Source organism: Musa acuminata, chromosome BXJ1-8, assembly GCF_036884655.1.
Source record: "Musa acuminata AAA Group cultivar baxijiao chromosome BXJ1-8, Cavendish_Baxijiao_AAA, whole genome shotgun sequence".
NCBI classification, from domain to species: Eukaryota; Viridiplantae; Streptophyta; class Magnoliopsida; order Zingiberales; family Musaceae; genus Musa; species Musa acuminata.
The window spans coordinates 52,591,348-52,607,702 of record NC_088334.1 but is presented as its reverse complement, the minus strand read 5'-3'; the positions used below and the strand labels follow the sequence as shown (position 1 = coordinate 52,607,702).

The window sequence follows — 16,355 nt, the reverse complement described above, 5'->3', positions numbered from 1 at the left end:
GCCAGATTTAGTGATCGCTTTCGCAAGATCTCGAAAGATTCTGAGTGGTGCTGCAATGGCAGGTAAAAATAGAGCCCGATGATATTGACAGCATTTGTATGACAGCTCGATCGACTAAATCCTGTAAACAACGCGAAATATGTATGTTGGGGGTAGGAGCCAAAGCCTCGGAATTCGCATTCAGATCAAACAGATCACGATGATATGACCGTCGAAGAGGGCGGTCCATGACCTTATTTTCATGGAATTACCTGAATGCCCATGTAACAAACAAAATATCCCATCATGCTTGCTTAGCCGCATCTTTCGGTAGCCAGACAATTGGGTGACTCAATTAATAGAGAGAAGATAACTATTGTGTCAATTGGTTGGCAAAAAATAGTACTAGATTATAGTTAACTATAGAAGATTATCTATAATTATCCCTCATAATAATGATATAAATTACATAACATTGATGACAAATAAAATATTTTTTATTAATCATAACGAAGGAGGTTACCTCAAAATGCTTTCAATTACTTTCAGCATGAATGAAAACATTAAGGATAAAATTAAGTATGATACTAAACATTACAATGAATTAGGGTCCCTTCCCTTGTCTAATCTATATATAGATCTTAGGCCTATGACTATCTATCACTGTAAGGTATAGACTAGAAGACACCATTGTTCTTGAGTAGAGTATTTGTCATCCACAAACTTATTCTTGAAGAACAACTATGACTAAGAATAAGCTTTTCTAGTGTTATGATTTAACCCAAAGTATACTTTAGCTTTAAAATAAAATTACTCATTGATTCAAGTTGAAGAAAATTTTTTTCCACTTATAATGATAAAATTACATATATTAATCCTCTCAAGATTTCATCTTGATGAAAATCTTGTGTATCGGATGATGTTTATATATTCAACACAACAAAGATAACATGATGTAGCCAATACAACAACTATGGTTTATAATCCACAAGAAAATCTACCAACTTCCATTTTGTAGTGCCCCCTTTCAGACTGCGAAGCAGAACAGATTCGGACACCAAAGAGATGCGGCATCGTAAATTGCATCTTTTAATTCCCAAGCAATCAAATCTGATTCTCTTGATTGCATTCCAGGATCGATAACTCAAAAATCAGTGCTTGCTTGCTAAAAAAGAGAAAAAAAATCCCTCCCTCGGGACTCAAGGAGACATCGTCAGCTTCTGCATCCAATCTGGATCATCTAAACACTGGGATCTCCTACACTGCATTTTCTGTACCACACTTCATCATTCACCATTGTCTTTAATCATGTTCAAAAATAGCATCATGTCAATCTTAGTTACCAAGGCTGCCACTTAATCATGTTCAATAATAGCTTCATGTCCAATTATAGTCGCCAAGCTGCCAAGTTGGCTGAAAGGAGCAACAATGGAAATCCAAGTTGTTCCTGCCAATGCCAACAGATACTCTCTTTTAGATGACATCATCTGCGGTAACAAAGATATGTCCATGATTAGTGAATGCATCTCAGTACCGTCTGCAATGATAAAGTTACAGTTCGAAGTCTCATCTCTAAGCCGAAAAATAAGGAAGAGTTTCGACACTGATAACAGAAGGTTATTCATTTTGACGAGTACTGGTAAAGAAAAATCCTGTACCACAAAATCCGACACATTAGGTCTGATGTTCCATTACTTTGAGACCTCAAGAGACTTCAAATGCAATCCATTTTATTAGTCAGCACTAAGAGGCATTCAAATGACTGAGATCTTGTTTTTGTAGCTCTGTCCAACATTTGGAACCGGAACACAGTTGCTAATGATGGCGATACATGAATAACTGAACAGAAGCTGTGACCAACCATAATATATGTTGGGTTGCATGATCTTTATGTGTTTAGTCATGGTACACCAATACAACCTGAAAGGCCTAAGCATACTCAGACTATTAAGGTGCATGTTCTCCCCTGAAAAGCATAAATAAAAAACTTAATTTGTATTGGTAAAGATTAACATCTACACTTACAAATTTCAAATTGAAATGAACAGCTGGATAAGATATTGGGTGTATAACAATCAAGAGCACTTTCAAGGAAATATGTGAAATAATGTCTAATCAAGTGCAAGACAAAAATTGCACCTTCCTTCTTCAGCTTGAAAATAAAACGATTCATTTATTTTTTCAACTGCAATCAGATAAGTGATGGCATAAATGAAAAGAAAAGCTATTTAAACATTTTTATTGAGTATGTTATCCTTTTGGCCTATATCACAAGGTAAATCTCTATGCTGCCACCAATTCCTTCTGTTTACCCTTTTATTTATGTTTATCCTCTTATTTCTCATTTTCCCATCATCTTTTTTCACCAAAGTGCCCATAACAGAATAAAGTTTACTGCTCCAGAGGAATCCCAGTTAAGTCATGAACGATCAAGAGATCTCGACTTATATTCATTTGTAACCAAAATAATGCACTCAAGTTTGCTGAGTTTACTGAGGTCTCAAAGCCAACAATTGTAGTGGAATACAACTGGGTTGCATGTACAGCTTACATAGAACTCTTTGGACTAGAATGTAGGTAAATAACAAATATATACAGGAAATAGAAACGAGGTGACAAGAGACTGATGGCGCAAGGCAATTTTTAAGTTAGGTAGTTAGGTCTGAAGGACTGGATGGCAAGAGGACAACAGACTATCAAAAGACAATATACTATATTACATGGTTATTACAGACAATCATTAGTTTTCAAACCCACTTCGATGAATTCATTTCAAGTAATCAGAATAACCACTTGTAACATTAAAGGAAAAGAAAATTCTGACTTTGTTAGAGAAAGATAAAGAGAGTTTTAGCTTTTATTTGGCAAGCTATATCGCTTTCAGTGGAGCTCAGTAGACAGAAATGGTCCATATGGTTGATTCCAAAAAATGGGAATCTTCAGCTTGTTGCTGCTATTATACAGCAAACAGTAATAAAGATAATAGTAGGAATAGCAGAAAATAATGACTGCTACAGACAACATTCTATTATGCAACGTTAGCAAGTCTGCCTAATTTGTAACCTATAGCACCTTTTACCTATGGCAATGATAGGACCATGACTACAAAGTATCACAACCAACTCCATGAAAACTTACATGGAAAATATTTTCATATACATCACTAGTTCCTTTGTGAAGTTTATTCATATCAGTAAGAAGACAAACTAGATTTGTCAAGAAGCAGATGCTTGATAGTCAAAATTTTACTTTAATAAATACTAAAATGGATTTGGTAGAATATATATAAACATCTTTTATACAATTCAGTTGTTGCTTATGCTCTGCAATCTGCAGTCAGCGTCTGAGGATTTTATGGAAGAGAAAAATCTGGCACTCAAGGATAAGTATCATATGCACTAACAAAAAAAAAGTCAAGACTGAATTGGTGGAGGAAGAACAAGTACCTTGTAGAAGCAAGTCACTAGCTTAATACAAGCCTAGCATGTTCCTCACGAAATATTGGGAATTGATATGCCTTCCTTTCCTTGAACTTCCATTCCTCCGGCTGTTCCGCATTGGTGTTAAGTAAAACCGCAGCATACCATTATCACCATAGCTCGGAGAATACCTAGCACTTCGATTCCTCTCCAGCACATAATCCTTCCTCCTCTTACTCTGGCCATTGATATCTAGGCTGCTATGCCTTATACCGCCATAGCCACCATGAACACCGAAAGAACTCCTTGAGCTGACAGTGCTGTTTCTCCATAAAATCCTCCCATTGTAACCCTGATGAGACTGTAATCCTGGCCAGGACTCAGATAAGGATCTCTCAACCACATTGGCGCCCGCTCTGCTGTTGCTTCTTCGCTGGATGAACCCCCAAATGTTCCATGCTTTGCTCCATTTCCCGGGCTTCTTTGTCGCAGCCCCCTCGCGGAGGTCTCTGAAAGATGCATCTAAGCTCCCAACATACTCGTTACTTAGAGATTTTGAACTCAAATCTTTCAAATCCCTGTCAAGTAAATTGGCATGGTGGAAGGGGAAGAACGTGCCACCAGCAGCGGAGACTTTAGCATATGAGACCGGCTTCAGTTCATTGAGCTGATGCTCGCGTATACTGTTGGAGTTGGACCGGTCAAGGCTTCGCCAGCGACGAGTGGATGAAGAGTCCAAGTAGTAGTCCCGAGTTTGTGCAGACCCACCTGGGGTGACAGCATCCTTCTCGACGGGGATGAGGCCATCCGACCGGAGGACGGCAGCAGCAGGGGCATCCTCGACGACGGACAGCATTGCGGGGAGCCGGGAGAACACCGCTTGGCCTCCGATCGAGTAGCCATCCCATGAGGCTCTCGGCTCGTCCAACGAGAACCTCGGGTCGTCGAAGGACATTCGGGCGGCGTCGAGGGAGAACCTCGGGTCCGTGTCGCAGGATCTCCGACCAAACGCATCCACAGCCACCTCCGACTGAGTGTCGCGTAGCCGTCGCGAGAATTTGGGCGGCTTCTCAGCGGGCATCACGGCCGCAGCAGCTTCGCCTCGCTTCTTGTCCTTGTGCTTTCGCCGCCACTTGTGAAGCTTCTTGCTGAAGACGGAGGCCGCGAGCCAGAAGCTGCCGGCGATCTCCTTGAGGTCTTTGGAAGGCAGCTTCTTCGCCTGGACGTCCTCATCGATGTGGTCCTTCATCGGCTTCACCTCTGTCTCCTCCATCGCATCTGCCCCATCCACCTCCGACGACACTCCCACTTGAAGCACCGGATCCGCCGCCCTAATCTCATCCCCGTCGTCCTCATCAGCTCGGGTTCCGAGGGAAGGCACCGTGGCGGAGGAAGAAGGGACGAACCTGAGGCTCCGGCACTCGAGTTCGATTCCCCCGCCCTCCATCGTCGCAGGCGCCGCGGCAGTGGAGGCGGAGGGAGCGAAAGGCTGATAGCCCCTACCCAAGTCGTCCTGACGGAAGAGGGACCAGAGCGTGTACCGGCCGCGGACGTCGCAGGAACTGCGCTGGGACTCGAAGCCGAAGGCAGAGGCGACGGGGCGGCGAGTGAAGGAGAAGGATTTGCAGCGGCGGAGCTCGGGGCGGAGGAAGGAGGGATGGCTGGAGGCGGAGACCCTGGAGAAGACGGACTTCAGGGCGGAGACGGAGGAGGTGGAGCGGCGGCCGGGGGCGGCGTCGAGGCCGGCAAGGCGCTCCCGGAGGCACGAAGCGCAGAAGCCCGTGACGGTCTCGTCGGGGTGGAGGTCGCAGGTGAAGGGCGGAAGCCGGAATGGCGGCGGCAAGGACCCTATCTCGAGAGCCATGCGGTAATCTCGCGGCGGTGCCTCTTCCTCCTCGCTACTTAGCTAACCAAGCTATCAAACATTTCATCGAACAGAATATGCTCATGCTCAATGGTAAACAAGAAGAGCAGGGAGAGAGAGAGAGAGAGATGAATGTGAAGGAATGAGAGACCAAAGTAAGTATTACTGTGATTAGTATCATCAGCATCGGTTGAGGATCGAAACAAAAAAGATAAAACGGATGGATGAGGAAAAGAGAAAAAGCTAATGTGCTTCCCCACTTTGGCCCGTCGACCATTCGCTTCTTAATTATTTCTTTTCCTCTTTAACATCTCTCCTATTAAATAAATACTCAAATCAATTAGGCAAGAAGATTAACCATAGAAAACATATATATATATATATATATATATATAATATATTACAGTACGAGTACAAATAATGTTGGTGCAGCTGTCCCATTAGTACCAGCAAACACGGAGGATCGTCCACTTATTGGAGGGCAGGGCGTGGTTGGGTTTCATTTCAGGTCGTGGAGGAACGTAGGGAGTATGTGTTGAGACCACACGCTGCCATCCCAAAGCACCTACTGAAACCCCAAGCAGCGTCGCAAGGAGACGACGACGACGACGACGACTAAAACACGGGTTTTGGTTTCCGTAACATGGAAGGGTTAATAGGTACGTACGTAGGTGTACTAGTACGACGAGTTCCAAGATTCTAAAGCGAAGGGCCACAGTCTGCATTCCACAGTGGTCCAAGTAATGAAGGAAGACAGCCACAGACGAAGGAACTCGATTGAGACGGGGAATGAGATGACTGTGACAATAAATATGATGCTCGTGTGTTTCGGCAAACAATGCCAATGCACCCACTAAACTTTCGTGTCTTTGTTTATCCTCCTCCTCCATGGTTGGCATTTGCTCCTCTGATGATGGGAAGAAAAAGGAAGCAACAAATATTGAGCTTTTCCTTTTTTTTTTTTTTGTCTGCATGTTGAACATATCAAAAACTGCAACATCCCATCCAATCCAATCAAGCAATGGCAACATGCAATGGCAAAATGGTACTTGATGTCGTGGAACGCCTTCATCTCTATGGTTTGCATCCTAGCTCCCTTGTCTTCTCCATGAACACCACGAATCTTTGTCTCATCGATCACCTGTTCTTCTCACCTTTCAAAGAAGCCTTCAACATCATGGGAGCATTGAGGTAATCGAGCTTCGATGACCACCTGAGCAACAGGATTCATTAGCTATTGTTGCTTCAATTGGCAACCCTCATGTAACTATTACTTACACTCGCTTGAATCACTCTCAAGAAAGAAGAGGAAAGAGAAAATAATATTTATATTTATTTATAAATAAATATTTTAAAAAATATTTAAAAATAAAAAAAAACAAAATGAGACTATACGAATAGAAATGTCCTATATAATAACTCCAAAATTTGAAATGATAGTTAGTTACGTAAAAACTTTCCGTTTTGGGGCTTACCAAAATTTGTACCAAAACACAAAAAAAAAAAAAAAAAAGACAACAGTAGGAGACTCTCATATCATCTATCTTAGACTTCACTCTTCGTATGAGTGAGTGATTGGCCTAACGAAAGAGAGTGAGCAGATTTATGCAGGTTGGTGGGGCAGCTCATTGGATCAACACCTCATGACTGCTATGTCACGTTACATTTTGATGACCTTTTATTTGATCCACCAGTGAGAGAATGAAGAAGGCATCAATCTGCCTCGTTAAGCAAACCTCTCTACCCACCACCAACACTTGCGAGAGAACAGATCATCCCACTGCGTGCGGCGGGGTGATCCCAAAGAAAGAAATGGACAAACATCTCCCTTTACCTTAAGCTGAGGACTCACGGTGGCATATTAATTGATGGAGCGTCGTGCTGCATGATTCACGCCACTCTCTTGGGGTTCACGAAGGGACCCCATGGCATGAGAAACGTTGCTCCAAAAGCGTCGATGGAATGCGGTGGTGGACATCATCGCTTCTTAGGTGAAGGGCCACAGGAAAAGCAGGACTGCGCCTGCTGAGGCTGGCTGACGGAAAAGCCAGAAAGATGAAGCTGTTAACAAAAGCAAAAAAGCATCAGCTGCTGCAACATTGGCAGGTCATGGAGAGGAGAGGAAGGAGAAGGAAAGGCAGGCGTTTGAGATTGGGTCCTCCATTGCCTTGCCTTGCCTTGGTGCACACCACCGCTACACATTTGCTCGGACAGTCTATAGAGAGAGGGCAACCAAAGGGTAATCTAGCCAGCTTTACAGTTAGTTATATTATTCGGTTATTGTGGTCTCTTTGCTAGCTAACTTGCCTTTTAAACAAAGGTAATCTTAAATATATGCTCTAATTTCTCTAACATATATTTGAAATATTATTACAACAACAACAACAACGATCTCTCTTCCCCTTTTTTAACTTCTTTTCTTCTGTTTCCTAATCTTCATTTGGAGACTAAGAAATAAGATGACTCCTATCAGTAACACCATTTGAATCTATCAAACCATGGGTGGACTCTCAGAAGCTTTGCGTTTTCTTTCCTTTTTATCCCTCTTTATTTCAATAACATATAAATGATAAAATGTGGCAAACGGTCCCGCTCAGGTTCGCCCCTTCAACCGTCCAAATCAATGTAGGAGACAACGATGTGAGAGACATGATCAACACAATTGGTAGATACATACATTCTTTTGTAAGCCCTCCAACATCTCAAAGAATGCAAATCAACTCTCATTAAAGTCCTTCAAAAAATAAATTCCTTTAAAGAAATTGGAGTGTCAGACAAGTCAATTGGTTATAAAGCCAAAGATTAGGAATATTGGCAAGTTCATGTTGCGAGCAAAACGATTCCAATATCCAAACATTAAGAATATTGCCAAGCCAAAGCCAAAGAAAAAAAATTATTTCTGGTAAAGTGTCTAACCTTTCATAGACACTGAACCGCCCACTCAGATCACCAGGATGCACAAATGCACGGATAAACGATACCTGTTTCAACGGCCAATAAAATAATTGGTTTCAAACATATTCAAGAGGAAATTTGAGGCCAGCTGAGGCGTACCTGTAGGTCATCTCAAGCTCAATTCTGCCGTCCCAGCATGATAGTTAGCATAAGATCAATTTGTCACCAATAAGAATCTTCTTAAAGGCTGGTACCTGCATGATGCCCAACAACAGACAGATTCCATGATAGATACAGTCGCCACATTTACAAACAAGATTTTAAGCCTCAGTTCATCGAGCATACAAGCAGTTTCAAAGACCGATATTGATCTCCAAGGGCAAAAAGTATTACAACAAATTAATTACATGTTGCTGCCGGAAGTCATTCCTTGTGGATTAGACAAAACAATAACTGGCAAATCTAATAGCCTGCAAGCTCTACACTTCACCCTTCAGAGATTTACAAGCTCACATATTCCTGATTAACAAGTGGTAAGCCTGATTAACGAGTAGTCTGTGCAATTCCATTCTTCTAAAGTGTGGAACTTTTTGTCGCCAAATCATAGTCCTCACTCTCATTATGCTCCTCCATGTTGCCTCTCACACTATCATCAACTTCGTGAACAGCACCTTTTTCTAGGGAACATAAACCCTTGCAAGATAAGTCGGTCAAAATAGTATCTACATCGAACTGACTGCTGGTAGCAGCAATGGCAGAATGATTGTTCACCTTCTGAGGCAAAGCATACTAACAAGTCAGTACCAACTAAAAGCAGAACAGAAAGAAATCAATATAGAAGTAAATGTGAGGACAAGTTACTGCATTAACTCACACTGTCACAAGTAAAATTCTCACTTAAATTGTTGAAAACAGCAGGGAGAACATTCATCAACCGTGGACCTGATGCAATGGGTGCTGAAGCCAAAAGCATCTCAAGTGTTTCTCTGGCATTTTTCTCCACTACAGATTCTGTCTTTGGAATCAGAGGATTGACAAGGTTTGGAAGCAAAGGTGAAATGACTGTAGATATAGCGGGTCCAGCACTGACAAGATAACCCTGACCAGAAGAACAAACATCAATGAGTGGAATGTGCACGATGGGGTCTGACATGAAAGGCATAAAAATTGGAAGTTGTTGCGAACATGGCAAGGTAAGTGACGACACAGAAAGTGGTGCAGGGACTAGTGGGTCAGGGACAAGACTTGGGAGAGTCAGAGTTTGAAGCTCAGCAACGTCAATGGTTAGTCTCGCTGGCACAGATGTAACTACAGGTGCAGTTGCAGACAGCAGCGAGGACAATGGTGGCAGGGATATGGATTCAGGAAATGTGGCTAACAGATGTGAAGGGGCTACTTCATACTGCAATGAAGATGGGCAAGGGGGACACCAGCAGTAGTAAGGAGAATACAAGGAACTTGATCCGGTCTGTGAAAGAGGAAGGTGAATTGACATGGGGCTGAATGACGAGAGAGGGATAGGTAAGACATCAGGCAAGCAACAAGATAGGGTTGAACTCGCTCCAGTGCTCCTTGAATTGTCATCCTCACATTTGCTGGTAGCAGTACATGAAGCAGAAACTGAAGTAACCAGTTCAGTGGTTCTCGTCAATGTGATCTGATGGATATCTCCATGCCGCTTGATTTTCTCCCTAGCCCCACTTCTTATAGAGGAATACGGTCTTCGCATCTCGTCCTTGAAAGTGTTTAATCTCGGACTAAGACTGCCCTGGCAGAGCGAATGCACCTTTCCTATATGTGCTTCTACAGCACGCAAACGTGACGACTTGGAGAGTGCACATGAAGAAGAATGGCATTCAGTTTGATTGGTAGTAGAACCACTATGTAAAACATGTGATGAAGCAGCTGAATTAGCTTCGGCAGCATTCGAGCACCCAAGAAGATATGCCCGAAGATGAGTTGCAAATGAATCAAGGCGTGATACAGAGATCCCAGTAAGACTGGATAAAGAAGGCTTCCTTCTCAGTAGATCTTTCATCTGTTGCATAAATAAATCAATTACTACTGATATTAAGGGTTGCTGAAACCAAGAACCTACAACTACAAGTACTTTAGTGTATTGCCTGTAATCCAGTTGGTTAAAAACACCACTACTTTCAAGGATGTCACAGGTTCAATCCACCAGTAGTGCATAATTCACCATGGCCCCACCTGAATGGTGGGTTTAGATAAAAGCTTTGGACAATGCAACTATGCATGAAGTCATACAAGCAACTTTAATGTTCAATTATGAAATAAATGCAAAGTTCTAAACTGACAAATCAGAAAAGCACAAAGTGACAGCAACAGACATTTCAGCTTCTTGACTGCAGAATGCTACGAAAATTGAGAAAAGAAACCAAAAACAAACCTTAGCAAGCAACTCGAGTCCATGGAGCTTTGACTTCTCAGAACACCAATAGTACAAGGCCTGATGTCCAGGGAACTTTAGCAGAAAGGAACGACCAGAGGTATCGGCTGATATTTCTTCGATAATCACATCAGAGCTATCAAATTCATTACTCAAAACAGCAAGTCTCTCTGTACAGCCATCATCCCCAATGAATGAAATGTGCATATTAGATGAAGGCAAAAGATTGAGATTCAACTGTCCCCTATACAAAGAGAAGGCAATAAGGGTTAAACAATTTATCAAAAAATGTTTAGCATGAATAAAAAAATAATGCATGTAAAAGAAAATAATATTCATAGTTAATTCGACCATAAACCAGAGTCTAACCACTTCAATTGTAAGTATTTAAAGCAAGATAAAACAGAGAGCAAATTTTAGACTTTAGCATATTTGAAAATTGTATGTATTTTGCTTGTCTTAGCAAATGAGTGAGAGATCAAGAAAGTCATTCCTTTTTCAGAATGAAAATATAAACAAGAATCAAAATCCAAAGATGATTTAGAGCATTTCCTTCCTCAAAGGAATAACATATTGGAATAGATAATTCATGTTGTCAAACAGACCCATAGTGGTTAGAGTGCTAACAACTGTAACAATCATTCCCAAGTCAATGCATATACTCTAGAAATAATTTTGAAAGATAATATGTTACAAGTAGGCAGATCTGCATCAAGTGGATACTGTAGAAACCACCATGTATCAAAGTTATATCTGCACTAAATTTATTTTATCAAGCTGAAAAGGCCTAATAACAAAATGGTGTTTTATATTAATTGATGTGTTGCTGCAAGCTGCAAGGAAGTCTTCACATTCAAATTATAAAGCAATGCTTTCAAATAATGGTCTTAATCAAATTTGATATCAAGAGCCAGTTGATTGCTGTAAATGAAGGGAAATGTGAAATCACTGCAGTTTGCTTCTAGTCCCAACCCAATGTTCAAAGACATAAATTTCAAGTATAGGCTTCACAAACAGTCCATTTCCTGTAAACAGAGGGAATTGAAGTAATTTCAAAATCTAGTTGTACTCTCCATTCCAATGGTCTCGAAGGTCTTCGTATTAGAATATTATGTTCATTTTAGACAAAATGCATGAAAAAAAGAACTTCAAGTACAGAGAGATCAAATAGTGGTACATTTTAAAGAATTATGCATATAACACCACCAAGCATTTATAGAATGACATAAAAGCAACATCCAAAAATTTAGCAAGAATGGGTTGGGGAAGGTCTCAATTAATGAACTTCATATAAAGATGAATCAAATATCTATAAATGAGAAAACTACTTTTCAAAAAGCAAATAATTAAAGCTTGAAACTAGCAAAAAGGATTGATCTAGGTGAAAGTCAATAGGCATTAGTTGATGCTTAGACAAAAAAGTTGCAATCAAAATAAAGATGCTGAGCAGAAATTTCAAATTTGGAAGTTACTTAAGGAATGCAACAAGATAACAGCTGAAATTGTGACAATGTGATATTATTACCTTACAGGGGGATGCGTAAGTAATCATTTTAGCCAAGTACAAGATCACAAAAAGGAAGTGAAAACCTTAATTATATTTTTTTTCAACAATAGATCCTAGCAAAAGAAACAAGTAAAATGAAAAAAAAAAATATCAGACAGACTCTAATTTTTAGACTATCTAACCAAAATATCATGTTATTGACACAAAGAAATCTTGTAAGAGTTTCTTTTTTACTCTAACCATTATATTAGGAAATGATGAAGTTAATCATATTTCAAGGGAAAATTTAAATTTCCCACAAAAGATAAGTGGATTCACTTCCCTCTTATATGACTGGATAGAGCAGCTTAATGTTTGTTTCTGCAAGAAGTTGGAAAGATAGAAAGATCAACAACATGTAGAAGAAATAGAATTCCATAGTCTTTCTCCGAGTTATCTTGGAAAATGATGTAGAAACAAGAATAAACACCAAAGGAGGACTCGTAGCCTTCTACTCAAAGTAGAAGCTCCCATTAACCTAAAAGAAAAGATTCCATCTAGGGGCAAACTATGAAGAGCCAGAATCACAAAATACAAGTACCTTCTTTTTTCACATAATGAACATACAAAATAAAGCACTTCCAGATAAAAAAATTGATAAGTGAAAAGCACTATCCCATTAAGACATGGCATTAAAAACAATGTAAACCAGCTAACATACTACACAAAGGAACCTTTATGCAGTGAATAACTTATAACATAAATAAAAACTCACTAGCATACTATAAATTTGTAAGACTGCAGTGACTAATTTATAACAAAGATAAAATTCCTTTAGCATACTATAAATCTGTGAGAATATCAATTTGAAATTTGTTATAGCTAAAAGATCATATAAATATTTACTAAAAGCTAAGCATATAAAGATCCTAGGAAATGTTTTCACTAATAATGAGGATCCTATTGCTAAAATCCAACTAGGATAGGATAATCATCATGAAGATTCAATATACCAGAAGTCCATGTAAGAAACTACCTTCTTTGCTCATAAATCAGAGATCTTAACAGAACATCACACACGCCCACTTCACCTACAAATCAAAAGACATTTTTACTTGGAATGATGAACAATGCCATCACTATTAAGCTGAGACATAGAATCCTGTAATCATTTATAAACAACAACAATTAAGGTATATTTTCCAGCCACTATGAATTGATTACTTAAACTTAACATAGAAAGTTTAAATCAAAACTTGCATCCTTAGCAGTATACTGTGTAGGTTAGAACCACAGTACTATTAGAAAGAAAATAAAGAAAAGGAATAGGACAAATCATCTTAAACATGCCATGAACTGGGCTATTCACTGGACCTAATCAAACAAAGCACCAAAGTGTAGCTTGTCACAACACAATAACATATATATCATCCAATATATAATGTTACCAAAAGCGAAGCAGATATTGGCACTCACACATCTCAAACTTATTCACGGCTATAACAGTTTAAAATTATATAATCTGGTACGATTAGGTACATCAAAAAAAGATCAATTGAATGTGTGGATAATGAGTAGAAAAGTATACTATCAATAAGCAGAACCTATAAGCCTCCACAAGAAAGAAGAGAAGTACCAAATGAGAATACATATATCAAAAGCATGCAAATAATTAAGAAGAAACTATTAAGTACCTAAGCACATTGATCTTCACAAGGACTCAAATTATAGCATTCCCTACTAGTGTTAGATGTGTGGCTCCTGAAGAAGACTGTCATATTACAGGATTCATCAGTTACGCTATTTATCATAATATTATGGAAGTCATGCATGTTCATTAGAAGTACTGTCAGCTTGGAAAAATATGGACGATCGTTTCATTATCCTTACTTCTTACTTTGTATCCAAGTCTATAATGATTATGCACTTCCTCGGGTACAATCATGCACTCAATATATCAACTTTGCGTTTTCTAAGGATGTCATGAAATTTCCTAGACTTATGTCAAACTTTCTTGGCCTCGAAACATCACACGAATCCACCGACATGAGTTTAAAAAAGGTTTAGAGACACCAAGTTGTAGTGGTGTTAATGAGTACTTTTGACTTTTTGTTCTTTATTCAATTTTCTCTACCCTTTTTCTTTCTCACGAATGTACGTTTCCACCAAGTTGTGGTGACACTCATGACCCCTTTTTTTTTGTTTCTGTTTTCCATTTCCATTCTTCTTTTCATGAATATGAATGTTTCCAGTGATGGATTTTGTCTGGTCATTATGTATATTCATGTGTCAATCCTGCACAAACATCAACTATGATCCAAGTGAATTAGACCACAAGTTGTTGCAAAATCTAGTGCTCCATATTGAAACAACCCGAAAATGGGTGGATTTTTATTTTCACTAGATCAGTTGCAGTGTATCTTTGAAAATGTGATGTACATACTTACTGAATACCTCTTGTTTGGTTAAGAAATCAAGAAAAAGCTTACAAGAGGTCCTTTTTGCTATTAAACTACATTCTAGAAAAGTAGAAATTACAAATCTAAAAGAAGGTATCTAACGTTTTACAGCATAATACAATGAAAACAGGAACTGACCTGCACTGAAATATAGAATCACTGCAAGAAAATAGAGAACTATCAAAAGTGCAATAGTTTATCAGATTATCTTTGCTTTTAATATCTATTACATGAGAGTCATGCATCTATTAACTTTGTTTTGGTTGACATCTAAATGTAAATTACAGCAACAAAGCTTTCCAGGGTAGATGTTCACAGAAAGAATCTCAGCGGTGAATACACTATAAAGAACAAGGAAGAAGCAAATATGAGCATATTTCACATTAGGCAAAGAAAATCTTGGAACAACATAATCGATCAATTTGTTGCATAACAATAAAGTGAAAAGAATACATGGAAAAGATGACTATACTGAACCACTTAAATCAACTAACAGAGACAGACATGGGTAGGTACCGATTTAAGCCTTACATCTTTGATAAATACAAGTTTGTTGATTACCTTGTAGCAGTTGGGCATAGAATGTTCCCTCGCTTCTTAACCTTTCCTACACGAACAGAAACAAGAGGAACATACAAGCACCTCGCCAGCATCCCCACTTCCGATGCTTCAAAATGCTGGTCACAGATAGGATCAACCACAACCAAATTAATTTTCATTCGAACATAAAAGGGGATAATATGGATATAAAGAACATAATCAAACAGCAAATAAAAGGCCATCCAGCTAGGTTCTTGCATATTTTCATACAGTAAAAACAACATCCTAATCATATAGTACAACAAAGTAGCAGTATTAATTTAACAAGAATTACAACTTTTTTTTAACCGAATTAGAATTAGTTGCTGGACCTATGAGATATAACGTCTTTTTCGACCTAAAGTGTGGTTATGATAAGGAGAAAAGAGAAGGAATAGCTATTAGATCAAATACATATAATAAAAAAGTAGATCCACCTTGCGCGTAACAGAATTTGCCAAGATTAACGAGGGTAAATGATACGAACCTGGCTTAGCTGAGCTAGGAGACGTTCTTCAGCGGGGCCGCTGGAGACGTTAAGCTTGAGAAGAGGCTTTGACCTCTCAACCGCACGGCAGGCGCCAAGAACCTGCAGATCCAGGGCATGGAGCCACTGCAGCACCCCGTCCTCCCCGCCGCCGCTCCCCTCGTGGGAGATATCGCCATCCGATTCTCCCCGGAGGAGGCGTCTCAGCCTCTCGACGACGACGCCGCCGCGGCCCAGGGGATGATCTGCGGCCGCGGCCGATCCGGATTCCTCGTTCTCCCTGTATCCCTCAGCGGCGTCTCCGTCCAGCGACCGATCCGAGTCCTCGTCCCCGTCCCGGCCGAGACCATCTTTTCTCGAAGGAACCATCGTTAACGTTCGATGACGAGACGAGACGAAACGCTTCGCTTCCTCTTCCTCTTCCTCTCTTTCTAACACCGGTGGATGGCGATCGGCGGAGGAGTGGGTGGAGGAGGAAGAATGGCAGGAACGGCGTGGAGAAAATAAAAAAAAGGTGCGGATTCGAGGCGGCGTTATGAACCAGAGCTTTATGGGACGTTTCCGGTCCGCGCGCGTCGTCTCTCACAGCCTGGAGGAGACGAGGGGTAGGGTGGGGACAGCGACGTGGCGTCGCAGTGGAAACCACATGATCTAAAACATGCCACCCAACAAATCCACGTACGTTTGTTTCGATTGGAGGAGGGAAGCGGGGCCTTTTTACGTGGGTCCCACATTTTGGATCGACTATTTTTCCCAGAAGGTTTTGACCGGTCGGTT

General features: G+C 40.2%; 2 protein-coding genes across 7 annotated transcripts; both read right to left on the bottom strand.

The window, feature by feature from the left end:
- Positions 1–806: 806 nt before the first annotated feature.
- On the bottom strand, positions 807–5,566 carry LOC135588828 (protein OCTOPUS-like). Of its 5 annotated transcripts, none has more exons than XR_010476496.1 (3): positions 3,426–5,563; positions 1,638–1,945; positions 807–1,466 (listed from the first exon to the last, which is right to left on the bottom strand). XR_010476496.1 is itself a non-coding variant. In XM_065081169.1 (3 exons), the coding sequence occupies exons 1-2, from the start codon at positions 5,260–5,262 to the stop codon at positions 3,448–3,450; spliced, it is 1,740 nt and encodes a 579-aa protein (XP_064937241.1). In that variant the 5' UTR covers positions 5,263–5,566; the 3' UTR covers positions 807–1,945; positions 3,426–3,447. The 5 variants fall into 5 exon arrangements, 4 of the variants coding, with proteins under 4 accessions (XP_064937241.1, XP_064937240.1, XP_064937239.1 ...); XM_065081169.1 differs by having other exon boundaries at positions 807–1,945; positions 3,426–4,729; positions 4,805–5,566; XM_065081168.1 differs by lacking the exon at positions 1,638–1,945 and having other exon boundaries at positions 807–1,426; positions 3,426–5,565.
- Positions 5,567–8,508: 2,942 nt separating this feature from the next.
- LOC135588827 (uncharacterized) lies at positions 8,509–16,100 on the bottom strand. 2 transcript variants are annotated; one of them, XM_065081165.1, is made up of 5 exons: positions 15,579–16,100; positions 15,074–15,189; positions 10,568–10,811; positions 9,032–10,195; positions 8,509–8,928 (listed from the first exon to the last, which is right to left on the bottom strand). In XM_065081165.1, exons 1-5 carry the CDS (start codon positions 15,945–15,947, stop codon positions 8,731–8,733), a joined length of 2,091 nt encoding a protein of 696 aa, XP_064937237.1. In that variant the 5' UTR covers positions 15,948–16,100; the 3' UTR covers positions 8,509–8,730. The 2 variants fall into 2 exon arrangements, with proteins under 2 accessions (XP_064937237.1, XP_064937236.1); XM_065081164.1 differs by having other exon boundaries at positions 8,509–8,931; positions 15,579–16,098.
- Positions 16,101–16,355: the final 255 nt, after the last annotated feature.